This window comes from Pteropus medius, unplaced genomic scaffold (assembly GCF_902729225.1).
Source record: "Pteropus medius unplaced genomic scaffold, Ma_sr-lr_union100, whole genome shotgun sequence".
NCBI classification, from domain to species: domain Eukaryota; kingdom Metazoa; phylum Chordata; class Mammalia; order Chiroptera; family Pteropodidae; genus Pteropus; species Pteropus medius.
The window spans coordinates 9991533-10005291 of NW_024351543.1; the positions used below are offsets into that span (position 1 = coordinate 9991533).

Consider the following 13759-nt stretch of genomic DNA (forward strand, 5'->3'; position numbering starts at 1 on the left):
GGTAGGTGGATTGCATGGTGGTGATAATTTGGGATTAAGATTCTCCAGCACTCACGTGTGATCATAGGCAAGTATCTCAATTTCTCTAAGCCCTAATGTTTTCTTCCGTAAAATGTAGATGTTATAATAATATCCACCTTATGGATTTTTGGAGGAATTATAAGAGATAATCCATTTAAAGTATTAGGCACAGTGCTTTGCTCATAGCTTGTAGCTCATATTAACCTCAGGGTGGACTTCGGCATTTCAAGTTGTGTGGACCAGATCCATATCAAAATGTTCTGGGCGTACAGTTGGAAACCTTTGGTGACTTCCTCAGGGACTTTGTTTACTGTTTAGGGTAAAGTATGAGGATCAAGTTGTCCATTTTGGCTCCTACAGAGAGGGAAAACTAGAGAGAAACACTAGTCAGGGAAAGTAGAAGGTTAAAACTCCTGCCTATCAAGAGAAGATGAACATTTCAGATGAACATTCAATGATACCTATCATTGTAAAAATGTTTGTGATAACACATTAATTGAGAAGTTCACGATGTGAAATTGTACGTGCATGATAATGATACCTATGTAACTATGCACAAAAAGAAATATAGCAAAATGTTAAAACTTGCGTGTATTGGGTGGCTTTGGTTTCTGGGTGTTATTTCCTTTTCTTGTTTTCTAAAAAAAATTTTTTTAATGGACAACTCTTATAGGGGCCATGGCAGGAAACAGATGGCACATTCAAACTGGGCATTTTTAGGATATTTTATTAAAGGGACATTTTATAAAGGTATGGGCAGAGTTCAGTAACAGAAACAAGTGAGGGTGCAGTGTGGTGAGAGTAGGTGCCATTGCATCTCACAACTGAAGGGGCAAACGGAAGGAAGTGCTACCGGACTGGAGAGAGAGCTGTGTGGATGGGCCACCTGATGGAAGCTGTGGCTCGTGGCCACCATAATGGAGAGAGTTGGGGAGGAAACCCTGACCTCATTCTCTATCGTTCTCTGGGTCTCTTGCTGGTGCCTCTCATTGTCCAAACCCAACCAGAAACCACAGTTCAAGGGATGCCAGTGAGGGGTCCATGTGGATCAGTGTCATGGGCACTGAGCAGGGTGGAGAAGGATGGAGAGATCTGGAGGGCAAACTGAAAATGTCCATCATAATGAGGATATATAACTTTTATAATTACGAGAAGAGTCATAAATAAGAAAAAAACCCTTTGCTACCCTCGGTGCTTTCACACATGCATACACCTCCCTCTTAACTCCCAGCTCAGTGACTTTCAATTCTTTATAACCATGCCCTCCGGTGGGTCCCACAGTACCCAGCGCTTCCCCTTAGTGCGGCCATACTCATTGTGTGGTTTCATCCTCTGTCCTTGATTTACCTGATGCCTCACACTACTGTAGAAGCCTGAAGGACTGGGACGGTGTTTTATCTCACGTTGCAGTCCCAGTACCCGGCATGTGAATGAATGAACGATTGGAGTTCAGATCTAAATACCTCTGTAAAACTCATAGATTTGAAATAAAGCCTGGAGCTGCCTAATCTTAAGTGCAAGTGAATTCCTGAGGGGTTTAGGGTCTCCACTTTGGGAAGTGAGGCCTTGGCCCTCTTTCCTAGGTGAGTGTTTGTCTTGCAGCCTCCTCATGGGCCTCCCAGTCTCTGTGATTTCTCATGTCACTGGATCCTGCTTTAGGGCTGCAAGTTGCGATTATGCTTGTTTGCTTTATGACTCAAGGAGATTTAGAGCCTGTCGCTATAGCTGATATTTTGACTCTCTGTTTTGAATCAGAGGATGTTTTGAGCCCTTAAAAAATTTTTGCATTCCTTTTGCAATCCTGCAAAAGTAACACATACAAGCACGTAAATGAAATAGCTCAGAAGGAAAAAGTGTTGGGAAAGATATAACATGAAAAACAAAATGTCTCCACCTGCACCTATATACTCAGTTGCAGTTTTAACCATTTCTGTTTTTTAATCTTTTTGTCATTTATTGTCTCCCTAACTCTAAATAATTCTTATACTTTTATTTCTTGATTTTTCAAGTTTAAGCAGAAGTTATTGAATCATCTCCATGTGAGATGAGGGATTTAGCTTACAGACATTAATCTTTCTGCTGTCCTCCTGATTATTCCAGTTTTTTTAACTTATATTTTTAATTTGGTTTTGCACTTGATTATCTGCATAGTTTTAAGGGGTAGACTTACACTTATATTCCTTGATCCGTCGACCTTCCTTAGACTGTCTTGATTCTCCAGTGTTCAAGATGAGGAAGTTGGTGTCTCTGAGCTTTCCTTTATTTTTTCTCTCCAACTCCAGCTTGCAATAAAATTTTATAACATTTATCACATTTGAATTCTATTCTGCAATTGTAATTAATTCTTCTTTATCTATAGATAGTAAAAATTTATAACGAATATGTGACTTTTATGAAATAATAATTTTGGAACTCCTAGCCTCTAAAACCAAGTACCATATTTGAACCCATAGAGAAGAGGATGGACTCTGATGTCACTGACCTTCTGCTGCATGAAGGAGAATGTTGGAAGTGTCAAGGTCTAGTGGACTCTCTAATTTTAGTTGAATCAATCATTTATTAAGCCGATTGAAATGCAGTCATCCCGAGATTTTTTTTTTTTTTTTTTTGGCACTCTTGGGTTAGGTATGCTGTGTCTTGGATTCCATGCATCCTCCAGTTTTTGGATTCTCTTTTATTGTTTGGGAGCAAACATGCAAATAATTTTTTTGTAAGGAGTCATTTAGTATCTGAAAAATTTGCCTTCACACTTGATTATTAGTAAGGCTTGGAAAATAATTGCAGTTAACTAATTTAATTTTTCAACCAATTTTCAATACAATGCAATTTATTTTCTGTGCAGAAAATTTTCTGAATTAAGTATTTTTGGCATAAATTTCACAATGAAGATATGAATAATTCCAAATTTTATCAATTATAGTATGTGCCATATTGAATTTTATTGATTTATTAATTTTGCACACGTAGCCTCTATTTCCACAGTCTACTTTTCCCATCTTTTATTAAAAATATTTGATTCTTTTATCAAATTTTTTAGTTAATAAGAAAATTTTACTGCATGTGATATTATTTTGTCAGATATATTTGAGTTGATAATTTTCATAAAGTCCTGAGTCAGTTTTTGCAGTTTTCAATATTACCTTTAACATGTGGTTCTTTAGTTATTTCATCCTCTATAACAAACTTTAATGTATGTCGTTTCAGGGATTGTCAGTTTTATTTTGTGTTTTTTATTTCTATCACATCTCTTTTCCTCAAGAACCCAGGCAGAATATCCCCAGGGTCACAACGGCAGACTCAGAGTGTCCAGTTTCTCTTTTAATAGCCTCATTATTATGGCAGCAGCCCTCCAATAGATTCCTTGCTGTAAGTTAGCAAAAGGTCCAGTTTTTGCATCCAGGGTCTTTCTCATCCATTTCATAGGATCATCTAGCGTCCATATGCCATTGACCTGCAAAAGACTTCATCCCTGTCTTAAATGTCTTTCATGAGCTCCAGAGCCAGATACAATAGAATCTCATTATATGCTCACTTCATTTATACAAATTCAATTGTACATGTTTATGAGAGATAGAAGAGTAGAATGGAAGGGAAGAAGAATGGAGAGCACGGGAGGGGAGAGAGAGTAATTTAAGGAGTATGGCCAATTCCACCATCCAAGCACATCTGTGAGGAGCTTGACCCTGAATGAATAGGACAGAATGCAGTGAATCTACGGTTCCACATTTCATTTCAGTTGACATAATAGCTCACTCACACTCTGTGAACATCACATTGCCCTTAGTGTGTTTAGAGACACATACGTTGCCTTTATTTTATCCCTTAAACATAATCCAAATACTTTGGGGATTAACTGAAGAAAGAGTGATGGGTTCTGACATAGAAAGAAAGCTGGCTGCATTGAATTTGCTGACCAGTGAGTTGTAATGCCTCTTCAATATGATTCCTTCCTGAGGGATTGTCAAGGAAAGTTTTAACAATGTTCGTTTGAGGTTTTTTTCCCTCATGTACTATTTTCAGAGCCTAATGTGTAAGCTGTGATTCTTCTATATTCAAGTGACTCCTGGTTCTCCCCACTTGCTGGTCCCACGAGCAGCTCTAACCCTATGCGTTTTAAACTGAATTTATTCCCCCCAAACCTTCCTCCTTTCTTAGTGCTCTCTATCTGAGTGAGTGGCACCACTGTTGACCCAGCTGCCCCAGCCAGGAACTTTGGTTCCTTATTGTCCCTGAAATCCTTCCCTTCCCACTAATCACTTGTCAAGGCTATTTCTTAGGCGACTCTCAGGTCCATCCACTCCACAGTCCTCAGTGGTTGTGATTTGTTTCAATGAGTTCCCAAGCTCATTTCTCCAATTCTAGCCTCTCCACTTCCTTCACCCACCCCCATCCCACGTCCTGTTCATTCTCACGTTAGAGAGATATTTAAAAAAAAAACAAAAACAACAACAACAACAACAACAACAACAACAACAACAACAACAATAGCCCACCCTTTAGCAACTCCTCATTACCCTCAGGGTGAAGTCCATGGTCTTTACTAAGGATTTTCGGGCCCCATGTGCTCTCATATTGCTGACTGGAGCCTTATCTGACCATTCTGCTCCACAAAATCCCCTTTCCTGGCTAAGAAAACTTGTTGACAGAGACCATATTCTTTTTCACCCAAGGGTCCCTGTGTGTGCTATTTGCTCCTCTTGCAACAATCTTATGTCCCTTTTTTTCTTATCTAAGTCTGATATCTCCTTCAGGTCTTGACTGAGACATTAAAGCTTTGGCAGACCATCTCTGATTCTTCAAAATTAGACACCTATCCTATGCAAAGATGAAGCACCCTCTACTTCTCACTATAGTAGCATTTGTCTTACTCTAATGTAATCTTCTGTCTTTTATCTGTCTTCTCCATTACACTTTGGCAGCATAATTGTAGAACCAGGAGGAGGGTCTGTGGGTTTTTCACCATTAGAGCCTAACATCGTGCCTAGAACTAAGCAAATGGTTGTCGAATGAACAAACCAGTGTTGTTGGAGTCCCCGTCATAAGTTCCTGGAGCGGTTTGGGAGTCTGTCCTAGATTGGAATTCAGTAAATAAGAAAAGAGAGGATGGCTGGCATGGGGAGTAAAGGCATTCAACCTGAGCACTATCGCTTTTCCTGAGAGTCAAGTTTTAAGTCTGGGGCTGTAGAGAAAGTTCTAGTAGAAGGAAGTTTCAGGGATGGGGGCTAGGAGAACTATCATCCCATGGTAGAGTGACCATCTTAGCTTTGACAAATCCTTTTTGCTTTCTTGGGGTCTCACCTCTGTGGGGTCTGGGTCTCAGAAGTAAGAGAGCTGGCACAGGGTCATAAATGTTAGCATGAATGTTTGTGCCTGTGTTCACGGCTCTTTTGTTTCCGTTCCATTCCATTTTAAGAACTTTGCTGACCAAACGTGAGAAAAGACCCATGTGCTTAGTTTTGATTCTGCAACCCATAGCCATGGGCCACTCAATTGCTTATTACTTCCTCTCTTCTTCACACTGTGCCACTTGTCTACCATCTGCAAACCTCACTTCAGCAGTTCAGCTGGTTATCTTACTGTCTTGATCTATGCTTTGGTCTCAATTTTAGAGACTTGGCTTCTTCTGCCCCTTGTTCCCAAACTCAACTCCCTTCTTATCCCCAGATCCTCCAGGAATGATGCCCTGCTTTGGTCTTGCCTGTGCCCAGTGTTCCTGCTATATTCATGGTGGTGGGCACGCCTTCTGACCTGTCCCATATCGAATAAGCTCCCAAGCCCTTTCACCTCAGTCTTTGGGAGTGGAATCCCAGAGCAGGCTGTGTGATTTCTACCTTGCAGAGCTCTCTGAGGATCTGCCACTGCTTGTCTCTGTCCTAAGGGTGAAGATGGATGACTGGTGCTACCCAGTGATTTTCCCAGATGCGCGGAATTTCCGCCCCTTCACTTCTGACTCTCTGGCTGCAATTGAGAAGAGGATTGCCATCCAAAAGGAGAAAAAGGAGCTCAAAGACCCGACAGCAGCAGAACCCCAGCCTCGACCTCAGCTTGACCTGAAGGCCTCCAGGAAGTTGCCCAAGCTCTATGGTGACATTCCCCATGAGCTGATAGCAAAGCCCCTGGAAGACTTGGACCCATTCTACAGAAACCATAAGGTAGTTCCATGGGGAATTCTAGCGTGCTACTATAACTGGTGGTACAAAGATCTCCAAACATCAGTCTTGGGGTTCGCAGAGTGCAGGCCATGCTTCTCTGTTGCTGTCACCCCGTCATTGCCTTCGTAATCCTGAGAACTCTTTTTAGCTCTCATTTTCTCTGTGCAATGCATGATTGGAGAAGAGCATGAAGACTAGGGCCACAGGAAGGCTAAAAAGAGAGCAGAGAAAACATAAAATGGTGTTAGGAAAGAGGACTGGACTAGCCGTCAGAAAAGTTGGGTGTAGGCCGTTTCAGGTGATCGGCTTTATGACTTTGGGTAAATCACTTCGTTAATCCTCATTTTTTCTAATCTGGAAAATGGGAATAATGCCTGATTTCCCTACCTTACAGCATAGACATTTTATGGAAGCATTTTATAAATAGTAAAGCATTAATCCTTCATACCGGTATGAAGGATTAATGTCGCTCTCCAGAAATGTCCAGTTCAGCAAGAAGAGTTTACCTCAAAAACTTTTTAGAGTTTACTTCTAAAAAGCCTTAGGAAATAGGCTGTTATTAGACTTATGAAGGTCAGAGTCCTACACCAACACTAGACACATAATCAGAGCTCAGTAAATGAAATCTGAGAATATGGTAATCATGTGGGCACATGCAGATTATATATAAATCCCACGTCGATATTGTGATAGGCTTGCTATTTCATTCACTTGGATGTAGTTCTTGCAGGGAAATTCTAGTAAAAGTTCTTTAAAGGGGCTCTTGCATGAGGAAATGTGAGCTCTGGGCTCCTCTGATGGCTGTTTGAAAGCCTGAGGCAGTGAAAACAGTCCTCTGCAGACCATCCTTTTAGGAAAGGCTGAGAAAACCTTGCCCCTATCACCTTACTATGTGATCTAGCAGAGAATGGGAAACCCTCCTCACCAGACTGAGGTCAGGGAGGAAGGAGGCGGGGGAGTTTGAAGGAAGTCCTAGAAAATGTGGGATACTGAGAGCATCCTTTGCCAGAAACCATGAGAAATCCATCTCTCCAAAGAAAGATTGCCTAGTTTGTATGTCCTTGAATTGGAATAGATTTAGGGCTGCCAGGCGAAGTGGGGACTGTGTGTATGGAGGAAAGCGGGGTATGAATGAGAAGGACAAGAAAGGGGAAGAGAGATGAAGGAACAAAAATACTCCAATATTTCTCTTTCTCCTTATGCCCCAGAATTCCAGGGCTTCTTGGAGGCAGAGTTGTTGAATGTGGCTTAACTGCTGGAGGCCTCCTTTTACCTCAAGCTGGATAGGAGGACACCTGTGAGGGAAGGACTGTTCCCTGTTATGGACAGTCCTGGGAGGACAGGCTCTGTTCTAGCCTGAGTGGATATTCTAGAACCATCTCTTTTCAGCCTGGGTCCTCCCTTTAAATCAGAACATATGGTATTTGTTTAGAGCTCTGCACATCCATGACCTCACACGACCAGTGCCCTCGGCAGTCATGTGAGGTACGTATGGTAGCGGTTAAATACCTTACAGGTAAGGAAACCATAGACTTGATGGGAAGTGGCTTATGCTAGGTCAAATATCTAGTAAGGGGTGGACCTGGGACTCAAACCCAAGGGCTCTCACTATGGTCTCAGGCCACTTCCTTTCTTTAGAAGCTTCCATTTTGAAGAACTACAGGGAAAGAGGTGGAGATGTGTCAGCAAGCAGACAGAAGGAGCTGGTACCTATCATTTTAATCATTAAAACCCTGGCAAGTGTTGTTAACAACACTATTAGTTGAAAATTTTAAAGCAGTCAGAGGAGACATGAATAAAATATCAAAATCAAAGGGCACAGAAACAGAGCCATTTCATGCCACCTGTTAATTTGGAGTGACCTGCCTCAAGGAAAGGTTTACTCTGTGCCCTAAAATTGTCTTTCTATCCAAAGAAAGGGCACAGAATCCCCAAGGAGGGTCTCAGGCTCCTGAGCTCATGGTTTTTAAAGAACCCTGTGGCCCATTTCATTTTGTTACGGAAGCAACAGAAAATATCCTAGCCTACATGTGTCCCTGCAGCCTAGTGGTCAGCAGATACGAGTCAGCTCCAGCGACTCAGTGAGTGAAGGGTGATGGTTGGCGGTGGCTGAAGTCCTGGTACTTGGACCTTGGTGACAAGGCCTGCTATCTCGGACCTTGATGACAAGGCCTATCTTTCCTGTCTGAGAACATGCCAGATTGCATGTCAAGTAGTACTTTTTGCAAATCTGAAAGGAACAGTGACCCAGGGAGACAGGAATGACCCTTGTTCTGTGAAGGCTTTTGTAGCTAACAGCCTTAAGGACACATAAAAAGACAGCTCTATTAAACTTCAATGGAAAAAGGGAGATCTGGGGTGAAAGTTAGAAGCCTGTGAGTGAAAACTGTTGTCCAGGGCCTGCTTCCTTCCCAGAGCCCAGGAAGATGTGCTAGGAGGAAGCGGGCACAAGTTCAGTGTTCTTCAATGGGGCCCGACTGAGCACTTGGTAGGGGACAGTGCACCATTTGGCAGGTCTGTCCTGGTTTTGGCATCTATGGACTTACCCACGAAAGCCAGTAGAGCCTCCAGTCATTGTGACAAACAAGCAGAAACACCCACGTGTCTTTCCAGATGCCTTCTGTAGGGCTTCTTCTGCCAGCTGAGAACCATAGGCAGATTTGCCCCTATGTCCATGGGGGGAACTGGAGAGAGAGCAGGTCTGGAAACCTTGATGACTTTTTATTGAAGATCCTCAAAGTTAGAATTGATTGGCAGACTATATCATGTAGAACTGCTGAAGCATAACTATATGGACTCTCTAGGTCCCTGACTATTCTAAGATTCATTACGAAGTTTTCATTAGTAATCAAAATAATTTAAAATAAGCTGCTGAATGTGACTGTTCAATTCATTTTCATCTTTTCAAGTTCTCTTCTTGTTCTTGTCTGTGTAAATACATACCATGGAGTACAATATAAAGAGCTTTGTTTCTCCAATTATTACTCTTCACCCCTATTTTTTTATTTGCAGGGCCCATTGTGCTCCATCTCTGGGCCTCCATAGTATTCTACTAGGTGAACAATCCACAGCTCTACACTTATCTTGGGGCTCTGAGTGAGACCCGGGCCACACGGGGACATCTGTTGGTTTCCAGAGTCACTGTGTTGGCTGGTCAGAAGGTACTTCAGACTTCAGAGTGACAGCTCTCCAATGGTCCCACTGAATTTTCTCTAAATGAACTCATGATGAATATTGTTTAATCACTACATGTAATTCCCATTGTGTTTGTTCTTTTGCAGACATTTATGGTGTTGAACAAAAGGAGAACAATCTATCGCTTCAGTGCCAAGCGCGCCTTATTCATTTTTGGGCCTTTCAATTCAATCCGAAGTTTAGCCATTAGAATCTCGGTGCATTCATATCCTTTTGTTGCATGTTTTACTAAGTCCAGGTCATGGGAAAAGTGCACGAGCAGAGCCCCAGGGTGTTCCCATGTTTGTTGAGTAGAAATAGCTCATTTTTTCAGCGCCTCCTGGCTGCCCCCAAAGCTCAGCAGTGCCCTTCCACTCTACCACTTCCAAACCACCTACCTCACTGAAACATCACCTGCCTTTCACTTGGCAGCTTCGAGGCCCCAGGATCCCAGAGCAGGGGCCAGGCCCTGCTCACACCACACAGCACTAGCAGAGGCCTTCCACATGTCCGACTGTCTGAGACTCACAAAAGGTGGTTCTTTGCTTCCAGGCGGGGCAGCTCTGCAATATAATTTGTACTCCGGTGCTCCCTATGGGCTCGGGCTCACACTCCACTGAGAACCCAGCCTTGCTGGCCTCCTCCTTTTGTTCCATCCTCTTTCCCTTTTTCCAACTCCAGGGTGCACTCCTCTACTAAATCGCTTAAATAAAAATCCCCGTCTTAGGCTGCATGCCGTCCTGCAATGTACCTGCCTTAACGGATGCTGGTCACATTATTCAGCATGTTCATCATTTGCACTGTCATCATCAACTGCATGTTCATGGCTGCAGCTCGTGGTGGGAAGAACAACAGTAGTATAGAGACCGACCGTGCTGAGTAAGTGTCTGTCCTGAGTTTTTCAGCAAATACACCTAAAAGAATTATAACTACACCAGAGTTTAGATATATAGAGAAAAGAAAAGTCGCCCATAATCCCAACTCCCCCAACACAAATGCTGGCAGAATCAGTTTTGGTTTTGTATATATATTTTTAAGAGTGTCTTTAAAGATCTTTCTAAATTACATTGGTAATGAACAGTACACGTACAAATTTTATGTCAGCTTTAAGTGGTTTTCTTTAAGCTAACATAAGCTTTGTAGGAATCAGTTTTAATGGCTACATATTATTTTGTCAGATGAATAAACCATAAGTTACTTAATTATTCTAGTATTTTACTACTACAAATAGCATTGCAATGAGCATCTTTTTGGTAAAGCTACTTTAAAAAAATTATTTTCTTAGGATAGAGTCTTAGAAATGGGTTTACTGGATCAAAAGGTACGTTTTAATGCTTTAAAAAATATAATTAATAAAAAATTTTACAAAGTTTGTAGCAATCTGCCATCAGCAATATATTCTGATAACCAGTTGTACTATATTCTTGGCAGCATTACCTTTTTTTCTTTACTTTATGGAGTTAAAAATACTTGTATTTCCTTAATTTCCATATGGGTTGAATTTTTTAATTTTAGTTTGTAAATTGTGTATTCCCATCTTTGCCCATGTCTCATTTTTGTTTTTTTTTTTCCTGGTCAATTTGAATGCGTTCTTTGTATAATTAAAATATTAACTTTTTGTACTTTTAATTGGTTATTCAGTCATACAAGTTGATTTTTTTAGCTCAGAAATTTCTGTGTTTTGATAAATATTCTCTTTTTGTTTTCTGATTTAACATATTTACTGCTTTAGTCTTTCAGGAATACATTGAATAATAAATTAAATAAATAATATGAAACCATTTATATCTATCATATTTAATTAAGTGATAGAGATCACCACAATCAACATACAGAACATTCTCATGACCCCCAAACGTTTCCTCATGGCACTTTACAGTCCCTTGCCCGTCACTCTCAACCCCAGGCCCATACTGATCTGCTTTCTGTCCCTCTAAACTAGTTTTACCTTTCCTAGAATTTCATATAAATGGAATCAAATGGTATGTATGATACCATACTTTTGTGCCTGGCTTCTTCCACTTAGTGTAATGTTTTGAGATGCATTCATGTTGTTATTTGTATAACTAGCTTTTTTCCCTTTTTTTTTTTTTGCTGAGTTGTGTATTTCATTGTATGAGTATACCACAATTTGTTTTCTCATTCTGTTGATGAACATTTGGGTTGTTTCCAGCTTTTTTGGCTATTACAGATAAAGTGGTTAAGAACATTTCTGTATTAAAGTCTTTTTTGTGTGTGTGTGTGGCCATGTTTTCATTTTCCTTGGATAAATACTTACTTATGGAATTGCTGAATCTTATGATAAGTATATATGAGTAACTTAGTAAGAAACTGCCAAACTTGTCCAAAGTGGCTGCATTGTTTTATCTTCCTGCTGGCAATATGTGAAAGTTTCAGTCTTTATTAATTTCCTCCTTCAATTTATTTTGACTTTAATTTGCTCTTCTATTTCTGGCTTCTTAAGGTAGAAACTTAAATAGTTGGTTTTAGATCTTTCTTCTTTTCTGGTACAATTGTATTAAGTTATAAATTTCCATCTAAGCATTGCTTTAGCTGCATGACACAAATTTTGATACATTGTGTTTTTACTACTTTTCAGTTCAAAATATTCCCTATTTTTCCTCGTGATTTCTTCTTTGTCCCTTGGGTTATTTAGAAGTGTATTTTTTAATTTCCAAATATTTCATGTTTTCCTAGTTGTCTTATTGTTATCGATTTCCAATTGAATTCTATTGTGGTTAGAGAATATAGTCTGTAAGATTTTAATCTTTTGAAACAAGAGAAACTTGTTTTATGGTCTACCTTGGGGAATGTTTCATGTGCACTTGAAAAAGAATTGGATTCTGCCATTGTTTGGTATGATATTCTGTAAATGGTTGGTTAGGTTAGGATGGTTGATAGTGTCGTTTAGAACTGTTATACCTTTTCTGCTTCTATTGGTACTTCTACAAATTACTGAAGAGAGGCTTGCAATCTCCACCTGTGATTGTGGATTTGTCCATTCTCCCTTTCTTTTTGGCAAATTTTGCTTCATGTATTTTGCGGCACTATTATTAGGCACATGAACATTTATGATCTTCCTGGTGTATGCATTCTTTTATCATCATGAAATATCCTTTGTCTCTAGTAATACTCCTTTCAGTATTTGTTTTGTGTGATGTTAATGTAGCTACTTCAGCTTTCTTTTGCTCATTGTTTGTGTGGTATATCTTTTTCCATTCCTTTACTCTCAATCCTTTTGTGTTTTTGTATTTTTAGTGTATCTCTTGTAAAGAGCATATAGTTGTTTTTTGTTTTTTTATGAAGTCTGTCAATCCAGTCTTTTGCCTTTTGATGGAATGTTAAGTTCACTTGCATTTAATGTGATTTTGCATATGCTTGAATTTAGGTCTGCTGTTTTTCTACTAGTTTTCTATTGAGCTCATCTGTTGTTGTCGTTGTTGTTGTTCCTTGGCTTTTCTGTTTGTTGTTACCCCTTTCCTGTCTTCTTTTCTTTTAATCAGGTATGTTTAGTATTTCATTCTAATCCTCTACTAGCTTTTTAGCTTCTTTGCATTACTTTTTAGTGGTTGTGACCTCTGTGTTGCTCGGTGGGCCCTGGAATCTGGTTAAGGCCAGCCAGCTTAGGAGCTGTGCCTTGGAGCTGGGGGGCATGGATACCCCTGGGAATAGAAACCATCCTGGCAGTATCACTGGGGAAATGCTCTCCCCCTTGGAGAGTTGGCTGTTCCAAGTGAGGACCTAATGCGAATGCAGGGACTACTGCTCATTGTTTATTGAGCAGCGTTCCTGGAAGCCTTTGTGGTCAAAAGAGTGAGACCTGTGGAGGAAACAGATCCGGGAGGTGGCATTGCTCTTAGAGCAGTGGTTTGCCCTGCCCAGCACTTCTGGCAAGATGTAATGAGTCCTCTCTTCTCATTAATGGGAATCAGTGGCCCAACTGGAAGCTAATTTGCTCAAGGTCATTTTCACTATTAAAAGTCCCATAAGGCAGAGATATGAAAAAACTCTTGTCTAGGCTTTAGGGAAGAAGAGAGCCTGGGGGTAGGGGTAGGAGGTGGGGACAGCTGCTGCTGTCTCTGGTGGCATTCAGACTGGTGGTGGATGCATGAAAGTGGGGCTGAGAAAAGGCTTTTGAAAATGTCCTCATTAAAGGAGATATGCAATTGAGTGGTTAGCCCAGGAGGGGAGAGTTCCTTCAGTGTTCTTTTGTTAGAAAACTTTTAAATAGGGAAATTGATTCCAAGTTAATAATTCTCAGAGAATGAATGCAGGAGTCCCCTAGGACCAGGTGGTGGTGTTCTGTTAACCTGCTTGGAAACCACCATAACTCTGCCTAATACCCTAACTATGTCTGAACTGACAGCAACACACTCCAGAGAGCCTCATTTGCCTCGTGGTTTGGGGTTTCC

General features: G+C 40.7%; 1 protein-coding gene across 1 annotated transcript in view; it reads left to right on the forward strand.

Moving 5' to 3' along the window:
• SCN11A (sodium voltage-gated channel alpha subunit 11) overlaps positions 1-13759 on the forward strand; it is a 117821-nt gene that overhangs the window by 46036 nt on the left and 58026 nt on the right. Inside the window, exons 4-6 of the mRNA XM_039843271.1 lie at positions 5900-6173; positions 9455-9573; positions 10122-10226. Coding sequence (XP_039699205.1) covers positions 5907-6173; positions 9455-9573; positions 10122-10226 — 491 coding nt within the window. The 5' untranslated portion in view covers positions 5900-5906. The remainder of the gene's footprint in view (positions 1-5899; positions 6174-9454; positions 9574-10121; positions 10227-13759) is intronic.